Raw genomic sequence first — 18328 nt, 5'->3', positions numbered from 1 at the left:
CCTGCCCCGGCTCCGCCCGCCTCCCTGCCGCCAGCCGACTGCCTGCGGTCTGCCCGGTGTCAGACATGCTCCGTGTTAGCATGAGGACGGTGTGACGTGACTCTCGGCCGCTACGTCTGAAACCGAGGACGCATCTAGGAAACGCGCAGACGAGGTGGGGCAAAATAGCCGCCTCCCGCGTCGCTCCCTGAGGGGAAGGGCCGGTGAGAGCGCGTGCGCGGGGCCGGCTGCAAAGGCTCCTGTGAGGGCGGTGCGCGGCCGCCCGCGTCCTCCCGCCACTTATCGCATCTTTTACTTGAGAGAGGCGGGAGAGCCGAAGCCAGGGCTCACAGTGCCGTTCTCGTACGGTACGTTCCCGCGGGCCCGCAGCCGGCGCTGCCGTTCCCGCAGCCTCCGAGTGCGACGGCTGCCGTCCTGGCGGAAGGGCTGCGGGGCGGAGCGCCGTGCGGCCTCGTGAGCGCCGCCCCAGGTCGTCGCCGGAGATCGAAGTGAGTGGCGGCCCGGGCCGCGCTGCGCCGCGGGGCGCGTCGTGCCCCAAAGTGCCGGGGCTTTCTGTGTACCCGTCTGCCGGGTTGAGGGTTAAAGAGAACGCTGCCGGGGAAGGCAGTGCGGGCCCGTTAGAGCCTCTGTCCGTCAGAATCGACGTAAAATTGGGAGGGTCCTGATGTTACGACAGGCGGTATTAAGGATCGGACCCGTAACTGAAGCAGCGTGCTGTATGCCGCTCAGGGGAGCGGTTGCTTTGCCCTCAGACGTGTGTATGTGTAAATGTACGTGTGTGTACCTGCATGCGCTTTGCACGTCTGTCTCCACATATACAGGCATGTGAACGTGCTTCCTTGTTTGTGCTAGCCTCTGGCCTTGGGGTTGTCCAGATAAAGCACATAAATAATGGTATGCTGATTTAGATGTTGGCTCCACCAAAGTAGCGCAGCAGCTTTTGTTCACCAGGATCAACGTGGAATTGTAGGCACTTCCTTTTTCTCTGGATCATGATTGTAGCATGGGGGAACTGGCTGGAGTGTAATTTGTGGGAATTTCCCTGATCTCAGCCACATGGCACGCTTGTCTGATGCTGCTGATGTCTGTGAGGCGTGATAGTCCCACTGCCTTAGTATCTGGAGAATGCTCATGAAGTTCCCCAGTTGCAGAAGCAAATACAGTTTCATGAGCAGTTCAAATTCTCATCTCCGTCTTTGACTTAAATGTGTTACTCGGTTTGCAGTATTTGGTTTACAATAGTACGCAACTGTGTAGTACATAAACGTTAAGGAATACGGAAGATAAAAATGGTAGAGCTTCTTGGCCATACAAGGAGCTCACACTCAACTGAAATTTTCTCCAACTACCACATCATGCTGTCATGTTTTTTTAGCCTTTTGTGAGCCTTCTGCAATAGTCTGAGCAGCTCTGTTCCTGCCTTAGCCCTACGCTATAGCTCAACTTCCCTTCTGTGTGTCTCTTTCCCCTCTCTGTATCTCCCTGGTTCCTTGCTTCTTCCTTTTGCCCATTTCTTCTTTCCCTACACAGAATCTCAGTATGGCTTGGGTTGGAAGGGACCTCAAGGATCAGGAAGCTCCAACCCCCCCTCACCACGGGTAGGGCCACTAACCTCCCCATTTAATTCCAGATCGGGCTGCCCAGGGCCCCATCCAACCTGGCTAACCAGGGACGGGGCATCCACAGCCTCCCTGGGCAGCTGTTCCAGCACCTCACCACTCTCGTAGTAAAGAACTTCTCCCTGACATCCAACCTAAATCTCCCCCCCCTCAACTTAAAACCATTTTCCCTTGTCCTGCTGTTATCTACCCTTATGAAGAGTTGTAAATTTCTGTTTATGAAGATGTAAACTTTCTTTTTAGAATTTGGAGATCACAAGGGAAATAACTTGCCCTGTCTTCCATCTGACTGTGTCTGACACTTTGGCACCTAACCAGATCGTTTCAGGAAGTACAACCTGACCTGTGGTGGTGCAGGTAATTGCTTGGTTTAACAAGAGCAGGGAATGTGATAAAAAGGAAGAGGCAGTGCTTTTTCTCACCTGTCGCATTTGAGTCTCAGTTTAGTCTTTGTTCTTGCTTGTTTCCCATAGCTATTAGTTCAGAGTAGATGTTAGTTTTTGGAAGTAAAGCTCTACTGTAGTTTTTGGTGATTTCTGTTTCCATCCCAGCGTACATTTGTGGTCTGCTTTGCTCCTACTGGGAGATCTAGCATTCATTTAGCAGTCTTTTTGTACATGTAGCTGTACTGGTGCCAGCTTTATAGGGATGATGGGACAAGGTTCTGCTGCTTTCACAAAACTGTTAATGCAGGTGTTTTTGAAGTGCGTACATGGCATATCCAGTTAAAGAGAGGATGGCTTGAAAACAAATACAAAGATACCTTTCAGCTACTTTGTGCGCTAGCTTGTTAGGAAAAGTTTTGTTTTTTCCCCACATAAATACAATTAAAAATATTGTTATATCCATGGTACAACCCGAAGTAATGCTTTGACACTGAATGCTAATCACAGGTAGGAAGAGATATTTGTTTTATATGTAGTAAGTGGTTTATAAGTTGTTAGCTTAGTGACTAGATTCTGCAGTGCACATGTACTGCATTATGTTTTGTGCAGGTGCAACAGAGAACAAATTTGAACAGCAAACTTATTAGCATAAATGAAAGTACTGGAACAAAGTATGTTGCCATTGCCCTAAAATCAAGTAGTTTTTATGTGAGCTTCAGTGTTGCATTGCAAACTCACAAGTTGACTTAATAAAAGTTAAAATATGTTTTACTATAACTGAGTCAAAAAGTCCTCATTTCCGTGTTGTATATGTGCTTTGCTTTAGGTTGAGGATAAAACAGTACTTAAGTGAAAAATTAACCTCTGTAAATCAGTTATTTCTTCCAGGAGAATGTATCTTAGTAAGGTACTGTGTACGTCTCATTTATGAATTAGGAGACATGTCTGACTGTTTTAACTTCAAGTTTGTTTGTTTGTTTGTTTGGAAGTAGATTAAATGGCGACACTAATTCACACTTTAAGAGATCATAGTGATGATGTCAACTGCTGTGCCTTCTCATCGTCGTGCTTGGCTACTTGTTCCTTGGACAAATCAATTCGTATTTACTCCTTAAATGACTTCACTGAGCTCCCGTACTCACCTTTGAAAGGTCATACATACGCTGTCCACTGCTGCTGCTTCTCTCCGTCAGGACACACTTTGGCTTCGTGTTCCACGGACGGTGCTACCATCGTTTGGGACGCTCGTGATGGTCGGATGCTGGCAGTGCTGGAGCAGCCCACTGGCAGTCCAGTCAGAGTCTGCCGCTTTTCTCCTGAGTCCTCTTATCTGGTGTCAGGTGCAGCTGATGGAAGCGTTGTTCTTTGGAACATGCACTCAATGAAAATCTACAGGTGAGTGCCAAATGCCTTTCCACAACCTTATTTACTATTACGGAAATATAATCTGTTACAAGTGCTGCTCTGCACTTGCAGACCTTACACTTCTGGTTTATATGACAAAAAAAGTGGAATAGAGTTCGGAAGACCAAAAGGTCATAAGTAGGAGAAGTGCTGAGTTTTTGTTTCTCTTTAACATTAAACAGTGCATACTTAAGAAGCTTGATTATTTTGTCTTTCATCTAAATCTTGTGCTTGTTTTTAACCCACTGGTTTAACATGAAATTAGGATACATTGCATATTGTATGCATTTGATTTCTGAACAGTCAGCAAACTGTTGAGTATATTGTAATTCTGTAACACCACTGAAAGTGCAGCATTTACAGCAGAGTAGCAAAGCCCTAAGCTACAGCAGGTGGGGACTTGGCTCAAATGCAACAGCTGTGGGCACAGAAGTCAAGGGAAGAAGCTGCTACCTTCCAAAGGCCTCAGGTATGCAGGGATGTCCAGCAAGATACCTTTGTTTCCACTGCCAACCCTTACACGAGGTCTGGGCAGGGGTGGATCCTAGCTCTAGTCTTTTAGTCTAAGTATATAACGATGTGACTATTTAAGGCCTAACAAGATCTTAGAAGCTTGATGGTAATCCAAAAATCAGAAAGGCTGGAAAGAATTAGCATATACTGTTGTTTCAGGATAAGACGTTGCAGCAACAGAAAGGAGTATTAGAGCTAAATCTTTTAAGTATTGTAATCAACATTTCAGCTGAGTTTCCAAAGCAGTTGAAACAAAGCAGGTGAGTGTTTGTAGTGAAGTAGCACAGTTAAAGGCATGAACCCCTCTTCCTGTCTCCTCCAGAATCCTCCTCTATTGCCAAAGTCTTCAGGCCAGTTACTGTAGTCAGTACATGAGCAAGACATTACTCAAGTTGTAGAGCACCAGTTAAATAGTCTCTCTCTGAAATAGGAAGGAAGTTAAGAATTTGGAACAGGTGTCCTCTGGCTGTCAGGATGAAGGAGCGAGCAGCTATTTTTGAAAATGAAATTTGTTTGCTTTTTGTTACTCCCAGTCAAGCCTGTTGCTGCTTTTGTGGTCTCTGCCTTTGCCTTCCACAGCAGTGATTTAGATGTGAACTGATTTTTTTTTTTTTTTTTCAAAATGATTTTTGTTGTTTGAAATCATGTGAATTTGGAATCTTGTCCATAAACAGAATGGATTCTTGCTACCTATTGTAAGTCAACAAAAAAGAACTTGACTTTTCCTTTCCCATCTACCTCATTTCATTTGTGTAAGTTAATGCTGAGGTGCTAGCATGCTTACAGTATTCAGCTTAGCTTTAGTTGTATTTATTTTTGGGATGTGCGTCTGCATTTATATTCAGCAGATGAATTCCCTGTGTAGTTGCTGGTGTCTGCAGTTGCAGGGACAAAAGGTTGCAAAAGCAAACCTATTATGCTTTTCTTGTAACTGTGATCAATATTACTTAGAAATTATCAACATACCTAAAAAGTACATCTAAGATTTTAGTTACCCAGCCTGCAGTACTCTAGTTCTTTTGCAAAAGTTGAGTGTGTTGATGCCAAAAATGAGAATCCCTTTACCACACTGTTGAATCATTTGACTAAGTATACTGGTTGTAAATACAAGGTAACCAGTTAATCCTCAGCTGCATTGTTGTGTTTGACTGTGTTGTGCTTGTCCAAAATGAGAAGGAAGCAGCAAGTTAAATCATCGTGATGATGGATGTGAGCAGCCTCAAAGCATGTTCATTTATGGACGTTTCTTAGAGCATTTGTCATTTCTTATTCAGTAGCTAGGATACTGCTAACAGACCTGAAAGGCTGAAAAGCCTGCTCTGAATGTGTGTAGTACTCCTTCTTTTACTGTTTTCATAGCAGAAGCGATAGCTTTCTCTGTGTGAAAGCTGTAAAAGCTGTGCTAAGGAAGCAGAATTGTGTATGTCAGAAAATGCAGTGGTGTAGCGTGTTCTCCAGTATGCTTAGTGATCAAATTAAGGGAGTCGGTGATTTTTGGTGGTCTGAGGTGTCTGGTTAGAGAGAACCTCAGGAAAGTATATTGACTTTGTCGTCTGTAGCATTGACACCTCTGGCAGTAAATAAAATTTCAAAAGAGAATGTGCAGCTGTTCTAGAAAATACGGAGTAGATAATACTGAGATTTCTTGTGGCGTGACCATTGCTTCTGTCTGTGAGTTCTTTTTTCCTATGCTTGGAGATTCAGCTATGCATACTGTGTCTGATGTGGTGTCTGTTAAAAGGTGTGAGACATTCATTTGACGCTAGATTACTTTTGGATAACCTAGAGAATGGTAGGTTACTGACCCTGGTTCCTTCCTGAGGTATTTATGTATCTGCTAGGAACTTTCTTTTAGGATCAGTTTTTACAAAGTATTGACTTAGTTAAAATACAGATGTCAGTTTTTACTGAATTTTTTTTGGTTTTACTTTCAAAATGTATCCTGCCATAGAATTTTAACAGAGTATTCTGTCTTCCAAGCTGTAAGTCCTAGCAAAGTATCTTTAGTTTGGAACTTACCACTCATATGAAATGCTTTTGCCGTGAGCTGTCACCTCGTGTTTTTCCTCAAGGAGCAGGTCCTGGATCCTACAGGTGTGCTTTTTTTTTTTTTTTTTTTTTGCAGCTCACTGCAATTGCACAGTTTCTCTGCCCTCTGCTACCAAGTTCCAAAATACAGAACTTAGTATGATTTGGGTATTCTATCAGATTGCATTTGAGAGATCAACTCTTCACAACATTACTTCTAAAATCAGTTATCATATACTCTTACTTTTCAGATCTGGAAATGTTAAAGATGGTTCTTTGGTGGCCTGTGCTTTTTCTCCATGTGGAAATTTCTTTGTCACTGGATCATCATGTGGTGATTTGACTGTTTGGGATGATAAAATGAGATGTCTGTGTAATGAAAAAGCACATGATCTTGGCGTTACCTGCTGTGATATTTCTTCACATCCAGTTTCTGGTTAGTTACCTGACTCTTCAGGGGAGGAACATGGCAAAAAAAAAAAAAAAAAGAGTGATTTCATTTCTTTCAAGCTCTTATTTTCATATTCTTTTTCTCATCAGTGCTCAAGATACAAATGACATTGGGAAGAGCTGAAATTTCTCCGTATTCTGAATACTGTTAAGTAATAGTAGTGGAGAGGTCGATGATGCTTTAAGTAGCTAATTATGCTGCCAGGGTTTTGGAATGTGTTTGGGCAGCATCTGTGAGGCCTATCTCCTGGGTCTGAGAACAGTGTCAGAAGGTTTCCACTTACCTCTTTCTTCCTCTGCTTCTCCAAGGAATAGAACTGGATTGAAGCAATGCAAAGAACTATAAACATAACAAGCAGAATGCTTCAGCTGTGATGAGTGAGCAGGTAGACTGTTTTCCCTCACCAGACTTGGTGCAATTTTGGGGAGAAGTGAGCCCTCAATCTCACAAGTCCTGCTAAGATGTAGTAATAAAAGCAGCTTTTGCTAAAAATTTTAGTGAAAACCTTAATGGAAAACAGTGTGTTCCACTTCTGAGGAGCTTGGTATGTACAGCACTGTGATGCCCATTAACAACTTGGTAGCATGTAAAATGTGTCCAAATCTTTTGTGCTGTGAAAGAATTCTCATTCTGGCAGATTTACCAAGAAAAGTGTTTTTACACCATAATAGCTAAAGCATGCTGCTCATCTCTTGGTAAGACCCAGATCTTACACAGAATCCTAGGAGAAGGAGGCACTTTGATATTTGACAGATTGGTGGCAAATCCTGAGGTCTGCCGTGGCAGACAGTAGCTCTGAGGGCTCCTGTGATCTGCAAACAGCTCTGTGTGTATGAGAATGTTATTGCAATAACCAGATGAATGTGAAAATACAGAAAAACAAGAGATGAAACCTTGGGGGTAATTTGATAAGATGCTTAACTGTAACTCCTTAGAAATAGAATAGTTTTTCATATTCTCAAATTTTGTACATGTGTAAATGATTTTAAAATTTGAGAACTATTAAGAAATGGAAATAACCATTTACAGTGGGGAAATAGCCACGTACTGTGGGTTAGAAGGCAGTATTACCACACGGCAGATAGAAGAATCAAACTCTTAGCATCCAAAAAACTTCAAATATGAGCATAGCTGTGCAATTCTGGGCACCATCTGCTTGTTCTGGAGACAACATAATGGTAGTCCGCATTCCTTACTTGCAGATGTTTTTAGAACTTCAGCAATTCTTTCTATCAGTGCTTTTTAAAGTTCTGAGATTAAGGAGATTTACCAAATTGTACCGAAGGAGTGGTGATATAATTTACTGGTATGCTATTATTTTTTGTGCTTATAAATTTCCCATTAATATTTTTTAATTTTATCAGATGGTGAACATGCGTCCGGATACTTCCAGATGGCTTCTTGTGGTCAAGATAATAAGATCAAAGTCTGGTTTATTTTGTTTGCAGACTTCTTAGGTGTGTATAGTGATGCTTCTTCATATTTAAGTGTCTTAACTCTTTAGTGACAATTTATATCTAAGATCAAATTTATTCTGCTGTCATGGATTCGCAGCCAAACTAACCACAAATCAGAAGTGTTCTTTTAGTTGTTTTGCTAGAAAGCAGGTAACACTGCTGTATTTTGTGAGATTGGGCTCTGTAGCTTTTTATTTAGTGATCTGTTTAGCAGTAATTGTAAAGATTAAAAAAAATTTCCCCAGTCCTCTCAGTATTATGATAAATGTTTGCTTTTAATTATCATTTTCATCTTCTGTTAACGAGTATTATTTCTATCTTGGCCTTTGGGCACATGGATAGTTTGAAACCTCTTGATCTGCCAGGCCAGGGAGAGGTCTCCTTTCATCTTTCAGTAATTTTGGCCTTTTGAGCAAGGGCTGGGGGAATCAAAACAGTGTGGCTGTGCTACAACTGCAGTGTAATCCTGTCACTGGTTTACAGGTCAGTGAGGCCTGGGTCTGTGACTGATGGGGCAGGGGGACCCACAGACCTCTGGGAGAGCGGGAAGGTGGAAAAGGGAAAAGGCAGGGAGAGGGGAGATGGGCCTAAAAACACAACAGTGGCAATGAGCTAAGGGAGAAAAAACTCATTTACGAAGTATGATATCAGAATGCGAGATAACACAGTATAATACAACGTAATTGGAACTGAGGCTAATAAATAAAATGAGAGTGTCCAAAACCGAAGGCCTCACTCTGATGCTGAAGGCAGATGGCTGGGGAGCACAGACTGCAGAGAGAGCAGGAACAGAAAGGGGGACGTCTTGTGCCTTGTGGACAGTTTTATCTTTCCCTCTGAATGGAAAATGGAAACACAGCAGTGAAAGACTTTGGGGAGATGTAGTTGTTCTCTTCTGAGAACCAAGTACCTGGAAATAAGGAGCATCCATAGAACTGCAGCATTAACTCTTTAACTCCCGGTGCTCTACGTGTTATGGTGTGGAATACCAATAACAGAAATCATAAAACCACGACAGTGTGTGACTGCCACGTAGAGACAGGGCATATGGCCAAAATCACCGCCAGTGGGAATTTTTGTCATCGCTTATGTAGAAGTCTGTAAGAATGGATATGGAATGTACAGATACCCAATTATCTAGCATATTGTTAGACAGATGCTGACTACAAAGTGAAGAGGTCGCGGAAGTTAAAATTACATTATCTCTGTGATCCTTTGTCCCTTTTTCTATAGCATTATGTCACAGAGTCAGGTATTTGAGGCAGCTTTATGCCCCTAAAGCCATGTTATCTTAATACCTCGTCAGATATATCAAATTTGCAATAATTTACTTTTTGTATTTTTTTAGGTGGTGAATTAAGATATAAATGCACATTGAGTGGACATTCTGCCCCAGTTCTGGCTTGTGCGTTTTCTTATGATGGGCAGATGTTAGTCTCAGGGTAAGCAGTATCTTATATCTGTTGAAATTTCAGAAATTTCAGTTTGTTTGTGTCTGGTGGGGATTGAGTTTGAAAAGGATTTTGCAAGCTCTGTTCTCTGTGTATTGCAATGAGATTCATCACAGAATCACAGAATGGCCAGGGTTGGAAGGGACCTCAAGGATCACAAATCTCCAACCCCCCACCACACGCAGGGCCACCAACCTCCACATTTCACAGCAGCCCAGGCTGCCCAGGGCCCCATCCCACCTGGCCTTGAACACCTCCAGGGATGGACGGGGCATCCACAGCCTCTCTGGGCAGCTGTTCCAGCACCTCACCGCTCTCATAGTAAAGAACTTAAGAAGATTAAGAAATTTAAGAAGTAGTAAAAAACGTAATTTCTGGGTGGGTTTCTTTTTGGACATCTGTGTGGCCTTCATTTAGTTTTAACTGAATTGCAATGCTTCCTTTAGTTTGCTTTGCAAATGAGAAGATTTTGCAAATCACTGGAAGTGCTGAGGGTAGTTAATAGAATAGCCGGATTCTGTGCATAGTGCATGGAAATATATCTACCTTACAGATACTTCTTGCAAAGACCAATTTGTACCTTGTGGGGACCCATGGAACTGGGGACCGGTTTGCATGAAACCTCCCTCTGCATCAGAAATTATGGAAGTGCAGAATTTGGGAATTTATTGTTTTAAGTGCTGTAGATACAGCTAAACAGTATCACTGCCTTAAGCTGGAAATGGATGGAGCTTTGCTTTCCATAAAGCACTGGTATGGAGAGTTCTGTTGAGAGTTGAGAGCACTGAACAGAGATTAGTTCAATTATTTGTGGGAAAGCTGGGATTTATTTTTTTATTTTTTATTTTTTTCCTTCTCCTTTAATTAGAAGTAGTTTGATTCTTTATTCCTGCGTGGATAATTTTAATGTCAATGTGTTTGCTTTTTTGTTTTTTTTTAAAGGTCTGTGGACAAGTATGTCATAATATATGAGACTGTAAGTATGGTGTAGCTGTAAGGTTATTCATGATAACTCATTTAGCTGTTGTCTTTGTTAGCACCACTTCTGCAATATCCTGTCGAGATAAAGAATACATTATGAAATAAGAACTATGAAACCCCCTATTTTTACTTTTGAATCTTCAATAAGTGTAACTTCAGGTAAAATATCTCCTGAGAATCAGTCAATCTCTCTCATTCTTAATTTACATCTATTTGAGTATTTTGTTATTTGATTTTTTTACGCTGCTCTGCAGGACAGCATTATTTAGTGAATCCTCTGCTTGTGTGTTCTTATTGAAGTAGAAGGAGTTTTGCTAATCTTAAATTTTATCCTAGCATTCACAGCAAGAAGAATGGTACCTTTTGGTGTAAAAGGAGGGACAGTGATCACAGAAATCCTTTAGTAATTGTATATAAAGCACACATTAAATAGAAGCATAATAAACAATTCAAGACAAAAATTACATTAAATACAGTGACCTTTCTTCAAAAGCACCCTCTTTAGGTGTTTTGTGCAGTACTGTTATATTCTTTGAGGTTCACCTAACAGTGGTATTTACCTTTACAGCTTTATCATATTCAAAATAATGACTTTGCTGAAAATGACAGATGAACAAATTTTAAGCTTCTCTGCACGTATTGCTGTATTGATACAGATTTTCAATTAGGGTTGCATGTTTTTCACCAAAATGACTAACCTGGTGCCTTCACAGTTTTGGCCCAGTTGTATCAGTAGTTTGATGCTTAGATCCCCTGGAGGAATGGCACATCAAGGAAATGAAACATGCAGGAAACTGCAGCATAAACGTCTCTTAATGCTGTTTGTCAGATTTTTAGCCTGAGATTTTTAACATAAGGCACGATAAATTTTTTGGAAGTTCTATTGCTATTATTAAGGCTGAGTGAGGTTAAGACAATAAATCTTCTTTGGAGAGACATTTTGGCCTAAAATAGAATGCTTTCCTCATGCCCAGTAGTAGAAGAAAACTATGAATTACTATCTTGGATTAACTTTGCTCTTCATCTTTTAGTTCTGTCTGTACCTGTCAAAGAAATGCTACCTTTAGTCGTGAGGAAAGTCTCTCAAATCATATATTAAAACTGGAAATTCAGGGATTCGTTTTTAGTAGCATTTAGTATAGAAATACACGAACCTCTGATGTAATCCTCAGTAAATTATTAAAGATTGTAGTACAATGTCTGCTTGAATTTCAGTTATTGTTTCAGGTCATTTTTAGTCCTACATTTGTAGAAGAAATGTTCTTATCCACGGGAACAATCAGCCAATATGGCTATAATTAATTCAGTTGATATTTCTACTGTTACTACAGTGAAGGGTAGCCTTTTGCCGGTGGACTGAATAGAGAACCTCACATAGGAAAGCCAAGATACACATCTGACTTTGCTGCCCATTGGCTTAGGCAAGGTCATATACCTGCTCTGAAAGTAACTTCTGTCGTATTCAATGAAGAAATATTATTCCTTATCTTTAAAAGTATGCATACAAATGTGTGAACATGTTTTAGTCTTTAAATAAAGTCACAAATATTCTTTTTTACAGAATACTGGAAATATCCTTCATACTTTGTCTCAGCATACCAGGTATGAATTCAGTATGATCAATGTCTTACCATTAATAAATAGAAGAAATTCATTCAGTGCCATGTCAATTTTCACATTTTTAGGTATGTCACAACTTGTGCCTTTGCACCACATAGTCTCTTACTTGCCACGGGTTCAATGGACAAAGCTGTGCACGTGTGGCAACTGGACAATAGGCAGCCCTGTGCAGGTCAGTGTTTGAAGTATTTTTAGCCTATTTTTTATGCAATAAGCGTTCTCTATTAACAAACAACAAACAACTTAGATATTACAAGAATATTATCTTCATTTTTTTTCTGGTGTTTTCCATTTCTTACATTCTGTGTAGCATTTAAGATGTGAGTGTTAATTCCCAGAGCACTGAACGATTTTTCAAAGCTGTATATTTGGCAGTAATTTAAAGAGAAAATATGCCAATTGAAAACATAATTGTCAGCAAGAACTACAACTGGCCAGTTACTACAGAAGGAAAAACATAATTAAAGTTACAAAATACAGGAGTACCTTAAGTAAGTGGAGTAAAAATAAATGGATCTTTGTTCAAAGCTCAAGAATTCAGTCTGGAATTTGGTCTGCTTTTATAAGGAGATATGGTACTCAGTTTTAGTGTCTGCTGACACTTTTCAGTCTCTCATTCAGTTTTGACAGATGTCAGCAGCTGGGAGGTTAAATTCCTCTAAACTTTAAAATCAGTCAATAAAGACAAACCCAAATGACCGTCCCCATATGAAGGAGTGTTTAATGAGTGTTGCTTTTATCAGATGTTAGGGAATGTGGAATAGTGAGAGCATTTGGAAAATGCTCATTAATTCCATAATTCTTACTGGTTGGGTTTGTTTTTTTTTTGTTTGTTTTTCATTGTATTGTTTACCTTACTTTTATCTTTTCTTTTCAAAGGAAACGCTATAGAAAGTAACTCTAAGATTAGAACTGCTGAGAACTGGTCAGAGGATGATGTTTCAGCCTGGCTTTGTGCACAGGGCTTCGCAGAACTTGTTGGGCTTTTCAAAGTAAATAACATCGATGGGAAAGAACTCCTGAATCTTACAAGAGAAAGTCTGACTAATGAATTAAAAATTGGTAAGAATATAGAAATCCAAGTAGTTTGTAATCCTTTATGTATATGCAAAATGTTGAGATGAAAGTAAGTTAGAAGTTTCACACATGGGTACGTTTTTCTGAAATGTATTTTTAATCACTACTGTTAGTAACTGAAACAAAACTCATGTCACATCATCCCAAGTACTGTGTGTTTTCTTATACCTAGAAACATAAAATTTCACGTTCCCTGGAAATGCCACGTTGATAAGTGGTCTTACCTGCTTTTGTTCCTGTTTTCCTTTTTTAGATTTTGGGTCATTAAGCTGTAGGAAAGTAATTTCACCTTTTATATAGAATTACTGATTCTGACTTGGTAAATGGGGTTCTCCAGTTTTTTTCCTGACAGTTTATAAAAAACGTTATGTTTATCATATTACATGGTGAGCTGCCTTAAATTTAGCAGTGAGTACACCTCAGAGTACAGTTAGCAGAGTAGAAAAATACAAGGTATGTTTTATTTTATACTTATTTGTAGATAAAGCATTTGGTGTCAGTAATTCTCAAGCAAACCTTACCAATCTCAGACACTTTGCAATTCATCAGGCATCCTTCTGCTTAGTGTTGACCTGTCACCTTATTGCAGAACTGAAGTTATGTTTTAGAAGGAATCCTACACTGGGGCATTGTTACCACTCACTTCCTTAATTCTGAAGAAATAAATTCTCTATGGTAGACTACTGCAGAGCTTTCAGAATGTTCTCTGTTCTCTGTGGCTAGATGTTTTGGCAAACACATCAGCACTAATTTACACCTGAGATTGAGTACAACAACAGGTCAAATGAGTCAAGAAACCCTTTTATAAGTATATTTCTATTTTATGAAGTTAGCATTTTTTCCCTGTAGGCAGACTGCTCCCCTCCTTTTTCTTAATTGCTTTGCATGTGTGCACACCTGTGGTCTTGGTATGTATCAGATCAGTATCAGTGTGTCAGTTAGCTTTGTTAAAGTACAGAAAACAACAGAATTGCTGCAAATCTGTCAGGAATTGCCACTGATGAAAGACTCATAGCTTTGTGCTCCTGCATACATGTTCCTTAATGTTGGAGCATTGCAGCAATCAACAGCTGAGACTAATCAAGCTGACTAGAGGGTCATGTGGAAATGGAATGCAGTGGGAGCTGTGCTACTGGGAATTATCAATGGGGAAAAAATGAACAAAAGCAAGTGCTACCTGATTGACACGTTGTGATCACACAGTAAAGAAAATTTCAAATTACAAATAATAAAATTGGTTTGCAAGAACCTACTGTAAGGCAAGCTACAAGATGCAAATCCTGGGTGTGTCTTTAGACAGCACATGTAGAATTCAGGCTGAGTATTGGAAGCTGCTTCTTTCTGGCTTTCATTGACTATGGAAGGATGAAGTGGAGATTAATTGTACATATGAGCTGAAGCAGCTTCAGTATGTTCTTTCTGATTAATCAGGTAAAATATTCACTGCTCAGTCTCTGTTCTCAATACTTGGGTCTTTTATGATATTTTATTTCTGTAGTAGGTGTGCTAAGGTTTTAGTACAGTGGATTAGGTTTTCACAGGTTTTCAGGCTGCTATAAGAAATGTTTTTAAATGCTCCAATTAAAATCTGTCTTAATAACTTAATTTCTTTCACATATTTATCAAGAAATTCTGGATTGGAGAACAAGCATAGAAACAGCATTTTGGAGTAATCTACCTCTATACTGCAGCAGGAGTAAGCTTTGGGGAAATTGCTCAGTATACCTCAAACAAAATAGTGGTTGCTTTTTTAATAAGAAAAATAATCTTACTTTAAGTATTCTCTTATAACTTGTTTTCAAGAGATGACCTGTCATGGATAATCCCTTAATTCCTGACTAGAGATTTAATCAGGAGGTAGTTAATTGAAAGTGCAAACTGAATGCAAGAATTTGGCTACATCAGCAAAATCTAGGAAAAGTTGCTCTTGTAATAAAGATTGTAGAAGATGCCCTCAAAATTATAGTTACAACTACAGAATTTTGTTCCTTATTACCTTTCTTTTCTTTGGATATATTCTTAATTTTTCTTGATCCCAGACTGATCCCATAGATCTTTACAATATCACCATGCAAAATCTTCCTTAATAATAAGCATGAGCTTTTTATTATATTTCAGTACTGTATTTCAATCTTTACAGTATCTTAATCCTTACATATGTCATTAGTTAATTCTTTTTATAGAAATTAGGTAGTTAATGAGTTCTTTGCCTCAGTCTTCACTGGCAGCCAGGATTCTCACGTGTCTGAACCTGAATCTCCAGGTGGGAACTGGGGGAACAAATTCTCCTCCACTGTAAGGATGGCACATGAGACTGAATGTGTTCACATCCATGGGGCCAGATGACATGCATCCCTGGGTCCTAAGGGAGGCTCTTATGAACCTGATGAGGTGCAACAAAGCAAAGTGCAAGGTTTTGCACTTAGGTTGAGATAGTCACAAATATGTATACAAATTGGGAGAACTCCTTGAGAGTAGCCCTGCTGGGAAGGAATTAAAGGGGCTGGTTGATGAAAAACTGAACATGAGCCAGCAGAGTGTGCTCACAGCCTGGAAGGCCAGTGCTATCCTGGGTTCCATCAGAAGAGGGGAGGCCAGCAGGGTGAGGGCGGTGATTGTCCCCCCTCTATTCTGGGTCTAAAGCCCATTTGTGAATCCAAATTTAAGGTAGTAGTAGTTGTGCTATTTTATTATAACTAAGTCAGTGCCAGGCATTCATAAAACAAAATATGGAGTTCAGCAATTCATTTTCTGTAAGCAGAGGCACTGAGATGCTACAGGTCTAAGACCTTCTGTTTCATGAAGCAGGAGTGTGCAGCAGTGAAGTATAATTGCAGGTGGTATACAGACATACTTTGACATGGCTGATCTTGTGAGGGGGTGGTGGAAACATTTGTGCACTCTTATACCATTGCATTTTTATGCTTATAATCCAGCTTAAAGGGAGAAACACTCCTGATCCTCTCACTCCATCATAATTTTAGCTAGTTAGGATCACATGCACTGCTGCACGTGCAAAGCTATTATGCATCAACTGAAAGTGCAGTTCTGCCCTTTAGCTGTGGCTTTGCAGCAACACTGCACTTGCATTTGTTTTGCCATTTGTTTTCATTACCCCACAGAACTGCTGCTATCCGTTGGATTGGCCAGGGGTCTGTGGACTTCTCTGTATTTGGTGGGGATGGGAGGATTGAGCTGTGTCTCTCTGCCTGACATAATGGTGTTTTTTGCTCTATATTCCAATAACTTTTCAGAGTCTCTTGGCCTGCGCAGTAAAATCCTCCAAAAGATCAAAGAGCTGAGGATAAAAACGGTCTCTGTTTCCATTGCTGTTCCTGATGAATTCTTATGCCCTATAACACGGGAGCTCATGAAGGATCCTGTCATTGCAGCAGGTATGACTTTGAGCAATGTTGAATAACCTGAATGGCTTAGGGGTAAAGATGGGTATGGGAGCACCAAAATTGGGCATATCTTTCTACAATGAATAAGATAAATTAATCTGAGTAGCTATTGCAAGAAAACAGAACTGTGGTAAATGTTTGGCCAAATTGAGTCTGTGATGGAGAAAAATACAGTATCATGCAATTCCTTTAATATCTGCTTTACTGACAGAACCTATAGATTATTTTTTTAATGCTCTTTTCTTTTTGTGCCTCTGCAAGTATATATTTAAATCCTTATTACAGCGTTGTCTCTGTGAATACACAATGGAATTGTGCATGAGGGAAACAATAGCAAAAACACAGGCTCATTACTAACTTTACACAACTGTATATGCGACACTTAAAAGGTTGTACAGAAGGTCAAATATCCCACTAATTTGGTGGCTTTGTTCCTCTCTTTTAATGCCTTAGGAAAAAAAAAAATTACAATTAAAATGTTTTGTTACTTATATAATAACAATAATGTATGTTTTACAAAGGTGCTCCAAAAGCAGCACCTCCTGTTTTGTTTTGTTGGCCCATAAGAGGTGGATGTCAGTGTGATGGCAGTAGAGGTTTGAACCTTCCCACCACTATTCCATTACGTGCTGTTGCTGTGACAGATGGCAGCACGGGGAGTCTGATCAAATGGTGTCTGACATGGGAGTGCAGATGAAACAAAGCTGTCATTGAATTCCTTCAGGTGAAAGAAGTGGCACCCACTGTCATTCATCAAGGCTTGCTGGAAGTTGACAAAGCCCATGCAGTGTCTGTGAGCACAGGGAGGCGGTGGGCCGTGCGTTTCAGCTGCGGTGACAGCGGGTCACCTCGGCTGGCACAGATAGTTATGAGCATGGCATGCAGACTCTTGTTCATTGCTGGCAAAAATGCATAGCTAAAGGTGGTGATTATGTTGAAAAATGGCGTTTCTGTAGTTGAGAACTTGCTCTAGCAAGTAGTGCTATTGTGCTCTTAATAGCTGTTGTAGTTTGCATAGAAATAAGTAGGAGGCATTACTTTCGGAGCAACTTACTTATATATACGTGGCCCACAACAATTCTCACTCACTAATTCAAGCCCAGGCAAGGCAAAGGTTGGCTCAAAAGAGACTGAACAATTTCATGTGTCCTGTGTCATCTCCACCCCATTATTTACTGCAGGAACTGAATTTTGATCTCAGTACTGCTGTACAAACTGTCACTGTAATACATTCAACTACATAATTTTTCTACATCTCAATATTTGGAAATACTGATTCCCTTCTACCTCTTACATATGTATAATATATACTATGTAACAGCACCCTATTGTCTCTAATGCAAGCTTTTGATGATGGTTTCTTTGCAGATGGGTATTCCTATGAAAAGGAGGCAATAGAAAACTGGATCAGCAATAAGAGACGATCTAGTCCCATGACAAATCTTCCTCTTCCCAGTCTTGTGCTTACACCCAACAGGACACTGAAAATGGCCATCAGTCGTTGGCTGGAGACTCAGCAGAAATGTGGTGAAACCACTTCGTTTTGAAGTTGTCTACTAAAATGAAGGTAAATGTCGCAAATGTGAACGTAGGTAAACGTAGGCTAGAGGAGATACTTGTGTCAGAAACACCTGGAATTAAAAAAGTTCTCTTCTTATGTTTATGCTAAAAGAGCATTTTCACTGTTGGAAGCTCCTAAAAAAATTACTGAATGCTTTTTAAGCTATTTGTACTTTGTGGTATTTCTCTTAAAGAAATCAAACACCAGGACTCAGCATTTTTCAAAGAAATTTTCTTAAAATTTTCCTCTAACTTATGAGTTTTCAAGTCTTCATTTTGCAATGTGAGTCTCAAAGCACAGACTTTGTATTTTATTTCTATTTTTTAATTAGAAAAAGCATATTTCCCTGTTCCCTATGAATGAACATGCATTTGGG

General features: G+C 40.1%; 1 protein-coding gene across 9 annotated transcripts; it reads left to right on the top strand.

Annotated features, from left to right (window-relative positions):
* Positions 1-13: 13 nt before the first annotated feature.
* On the top strand, positions 14-17958 carry WDSUB1 (WD repeat, sterile alpha motif and U-box domain containing 1). Of its 9 annotated transcripts, none has more exons than XM_085228113.1 (12): positions 14-154; positions 1863-1976; positions 2998-3400; positions 6202-6386; positions 7766-7858; positions 9207-9300; positions 10252-10285; positions 11852-11892; positions 11976-12082; positions 12790-12972; positions 16242-16382; positions 17760-17958. In XM_085228113.1, the coding sequence occupies exons 3-12, from the start codon at positions 3003-3005 to the stop codon at positions 17936-17938; spliced, it is 1455 nt and encodes a 484-aa protein (XP_085084239.1). In that variant the 5' UTR covers positions 14-154; positions 1863-1976; positions 2998-3002; the 3' UTR covers positions 17939-17958. The 9 variants fall into 9 exon arrangements, with proteins under 9 accessions (XP_085084239.1, XP_085084243.1, XP_085084247.1 ...); XM_085228118.1 differs by lacking the exon at positions 14-154 and adding an exon at positions 348-488 and having other exon boundaries at positions 3199-3400; XM_085228112.1 differs by lacking the exon at positions 14-154 and adding an exon at positions 348-488.
* The last annotated feature ends 370 nt before the right edge of the window (positions 17959-18328 follow it).

This window comes from Meleagris gallopavo, chromosome 7 (genome assembly GCF_905368555.1).
Source record: "Meleagris gallopavo chromosome 7, MGAL_WU_HG_1.1, whole genome shotgun sequence".
NCBI lineage: Eukaryota > Metazoa > Chordata > Aves > Galliformes > Phasianidae > Meleagris > Meleagris gallopavo.
Note: the sequence above shows the minus strand (reverse complement) of the source record. Positions and strands in the feature narration are given on the sequence as shown.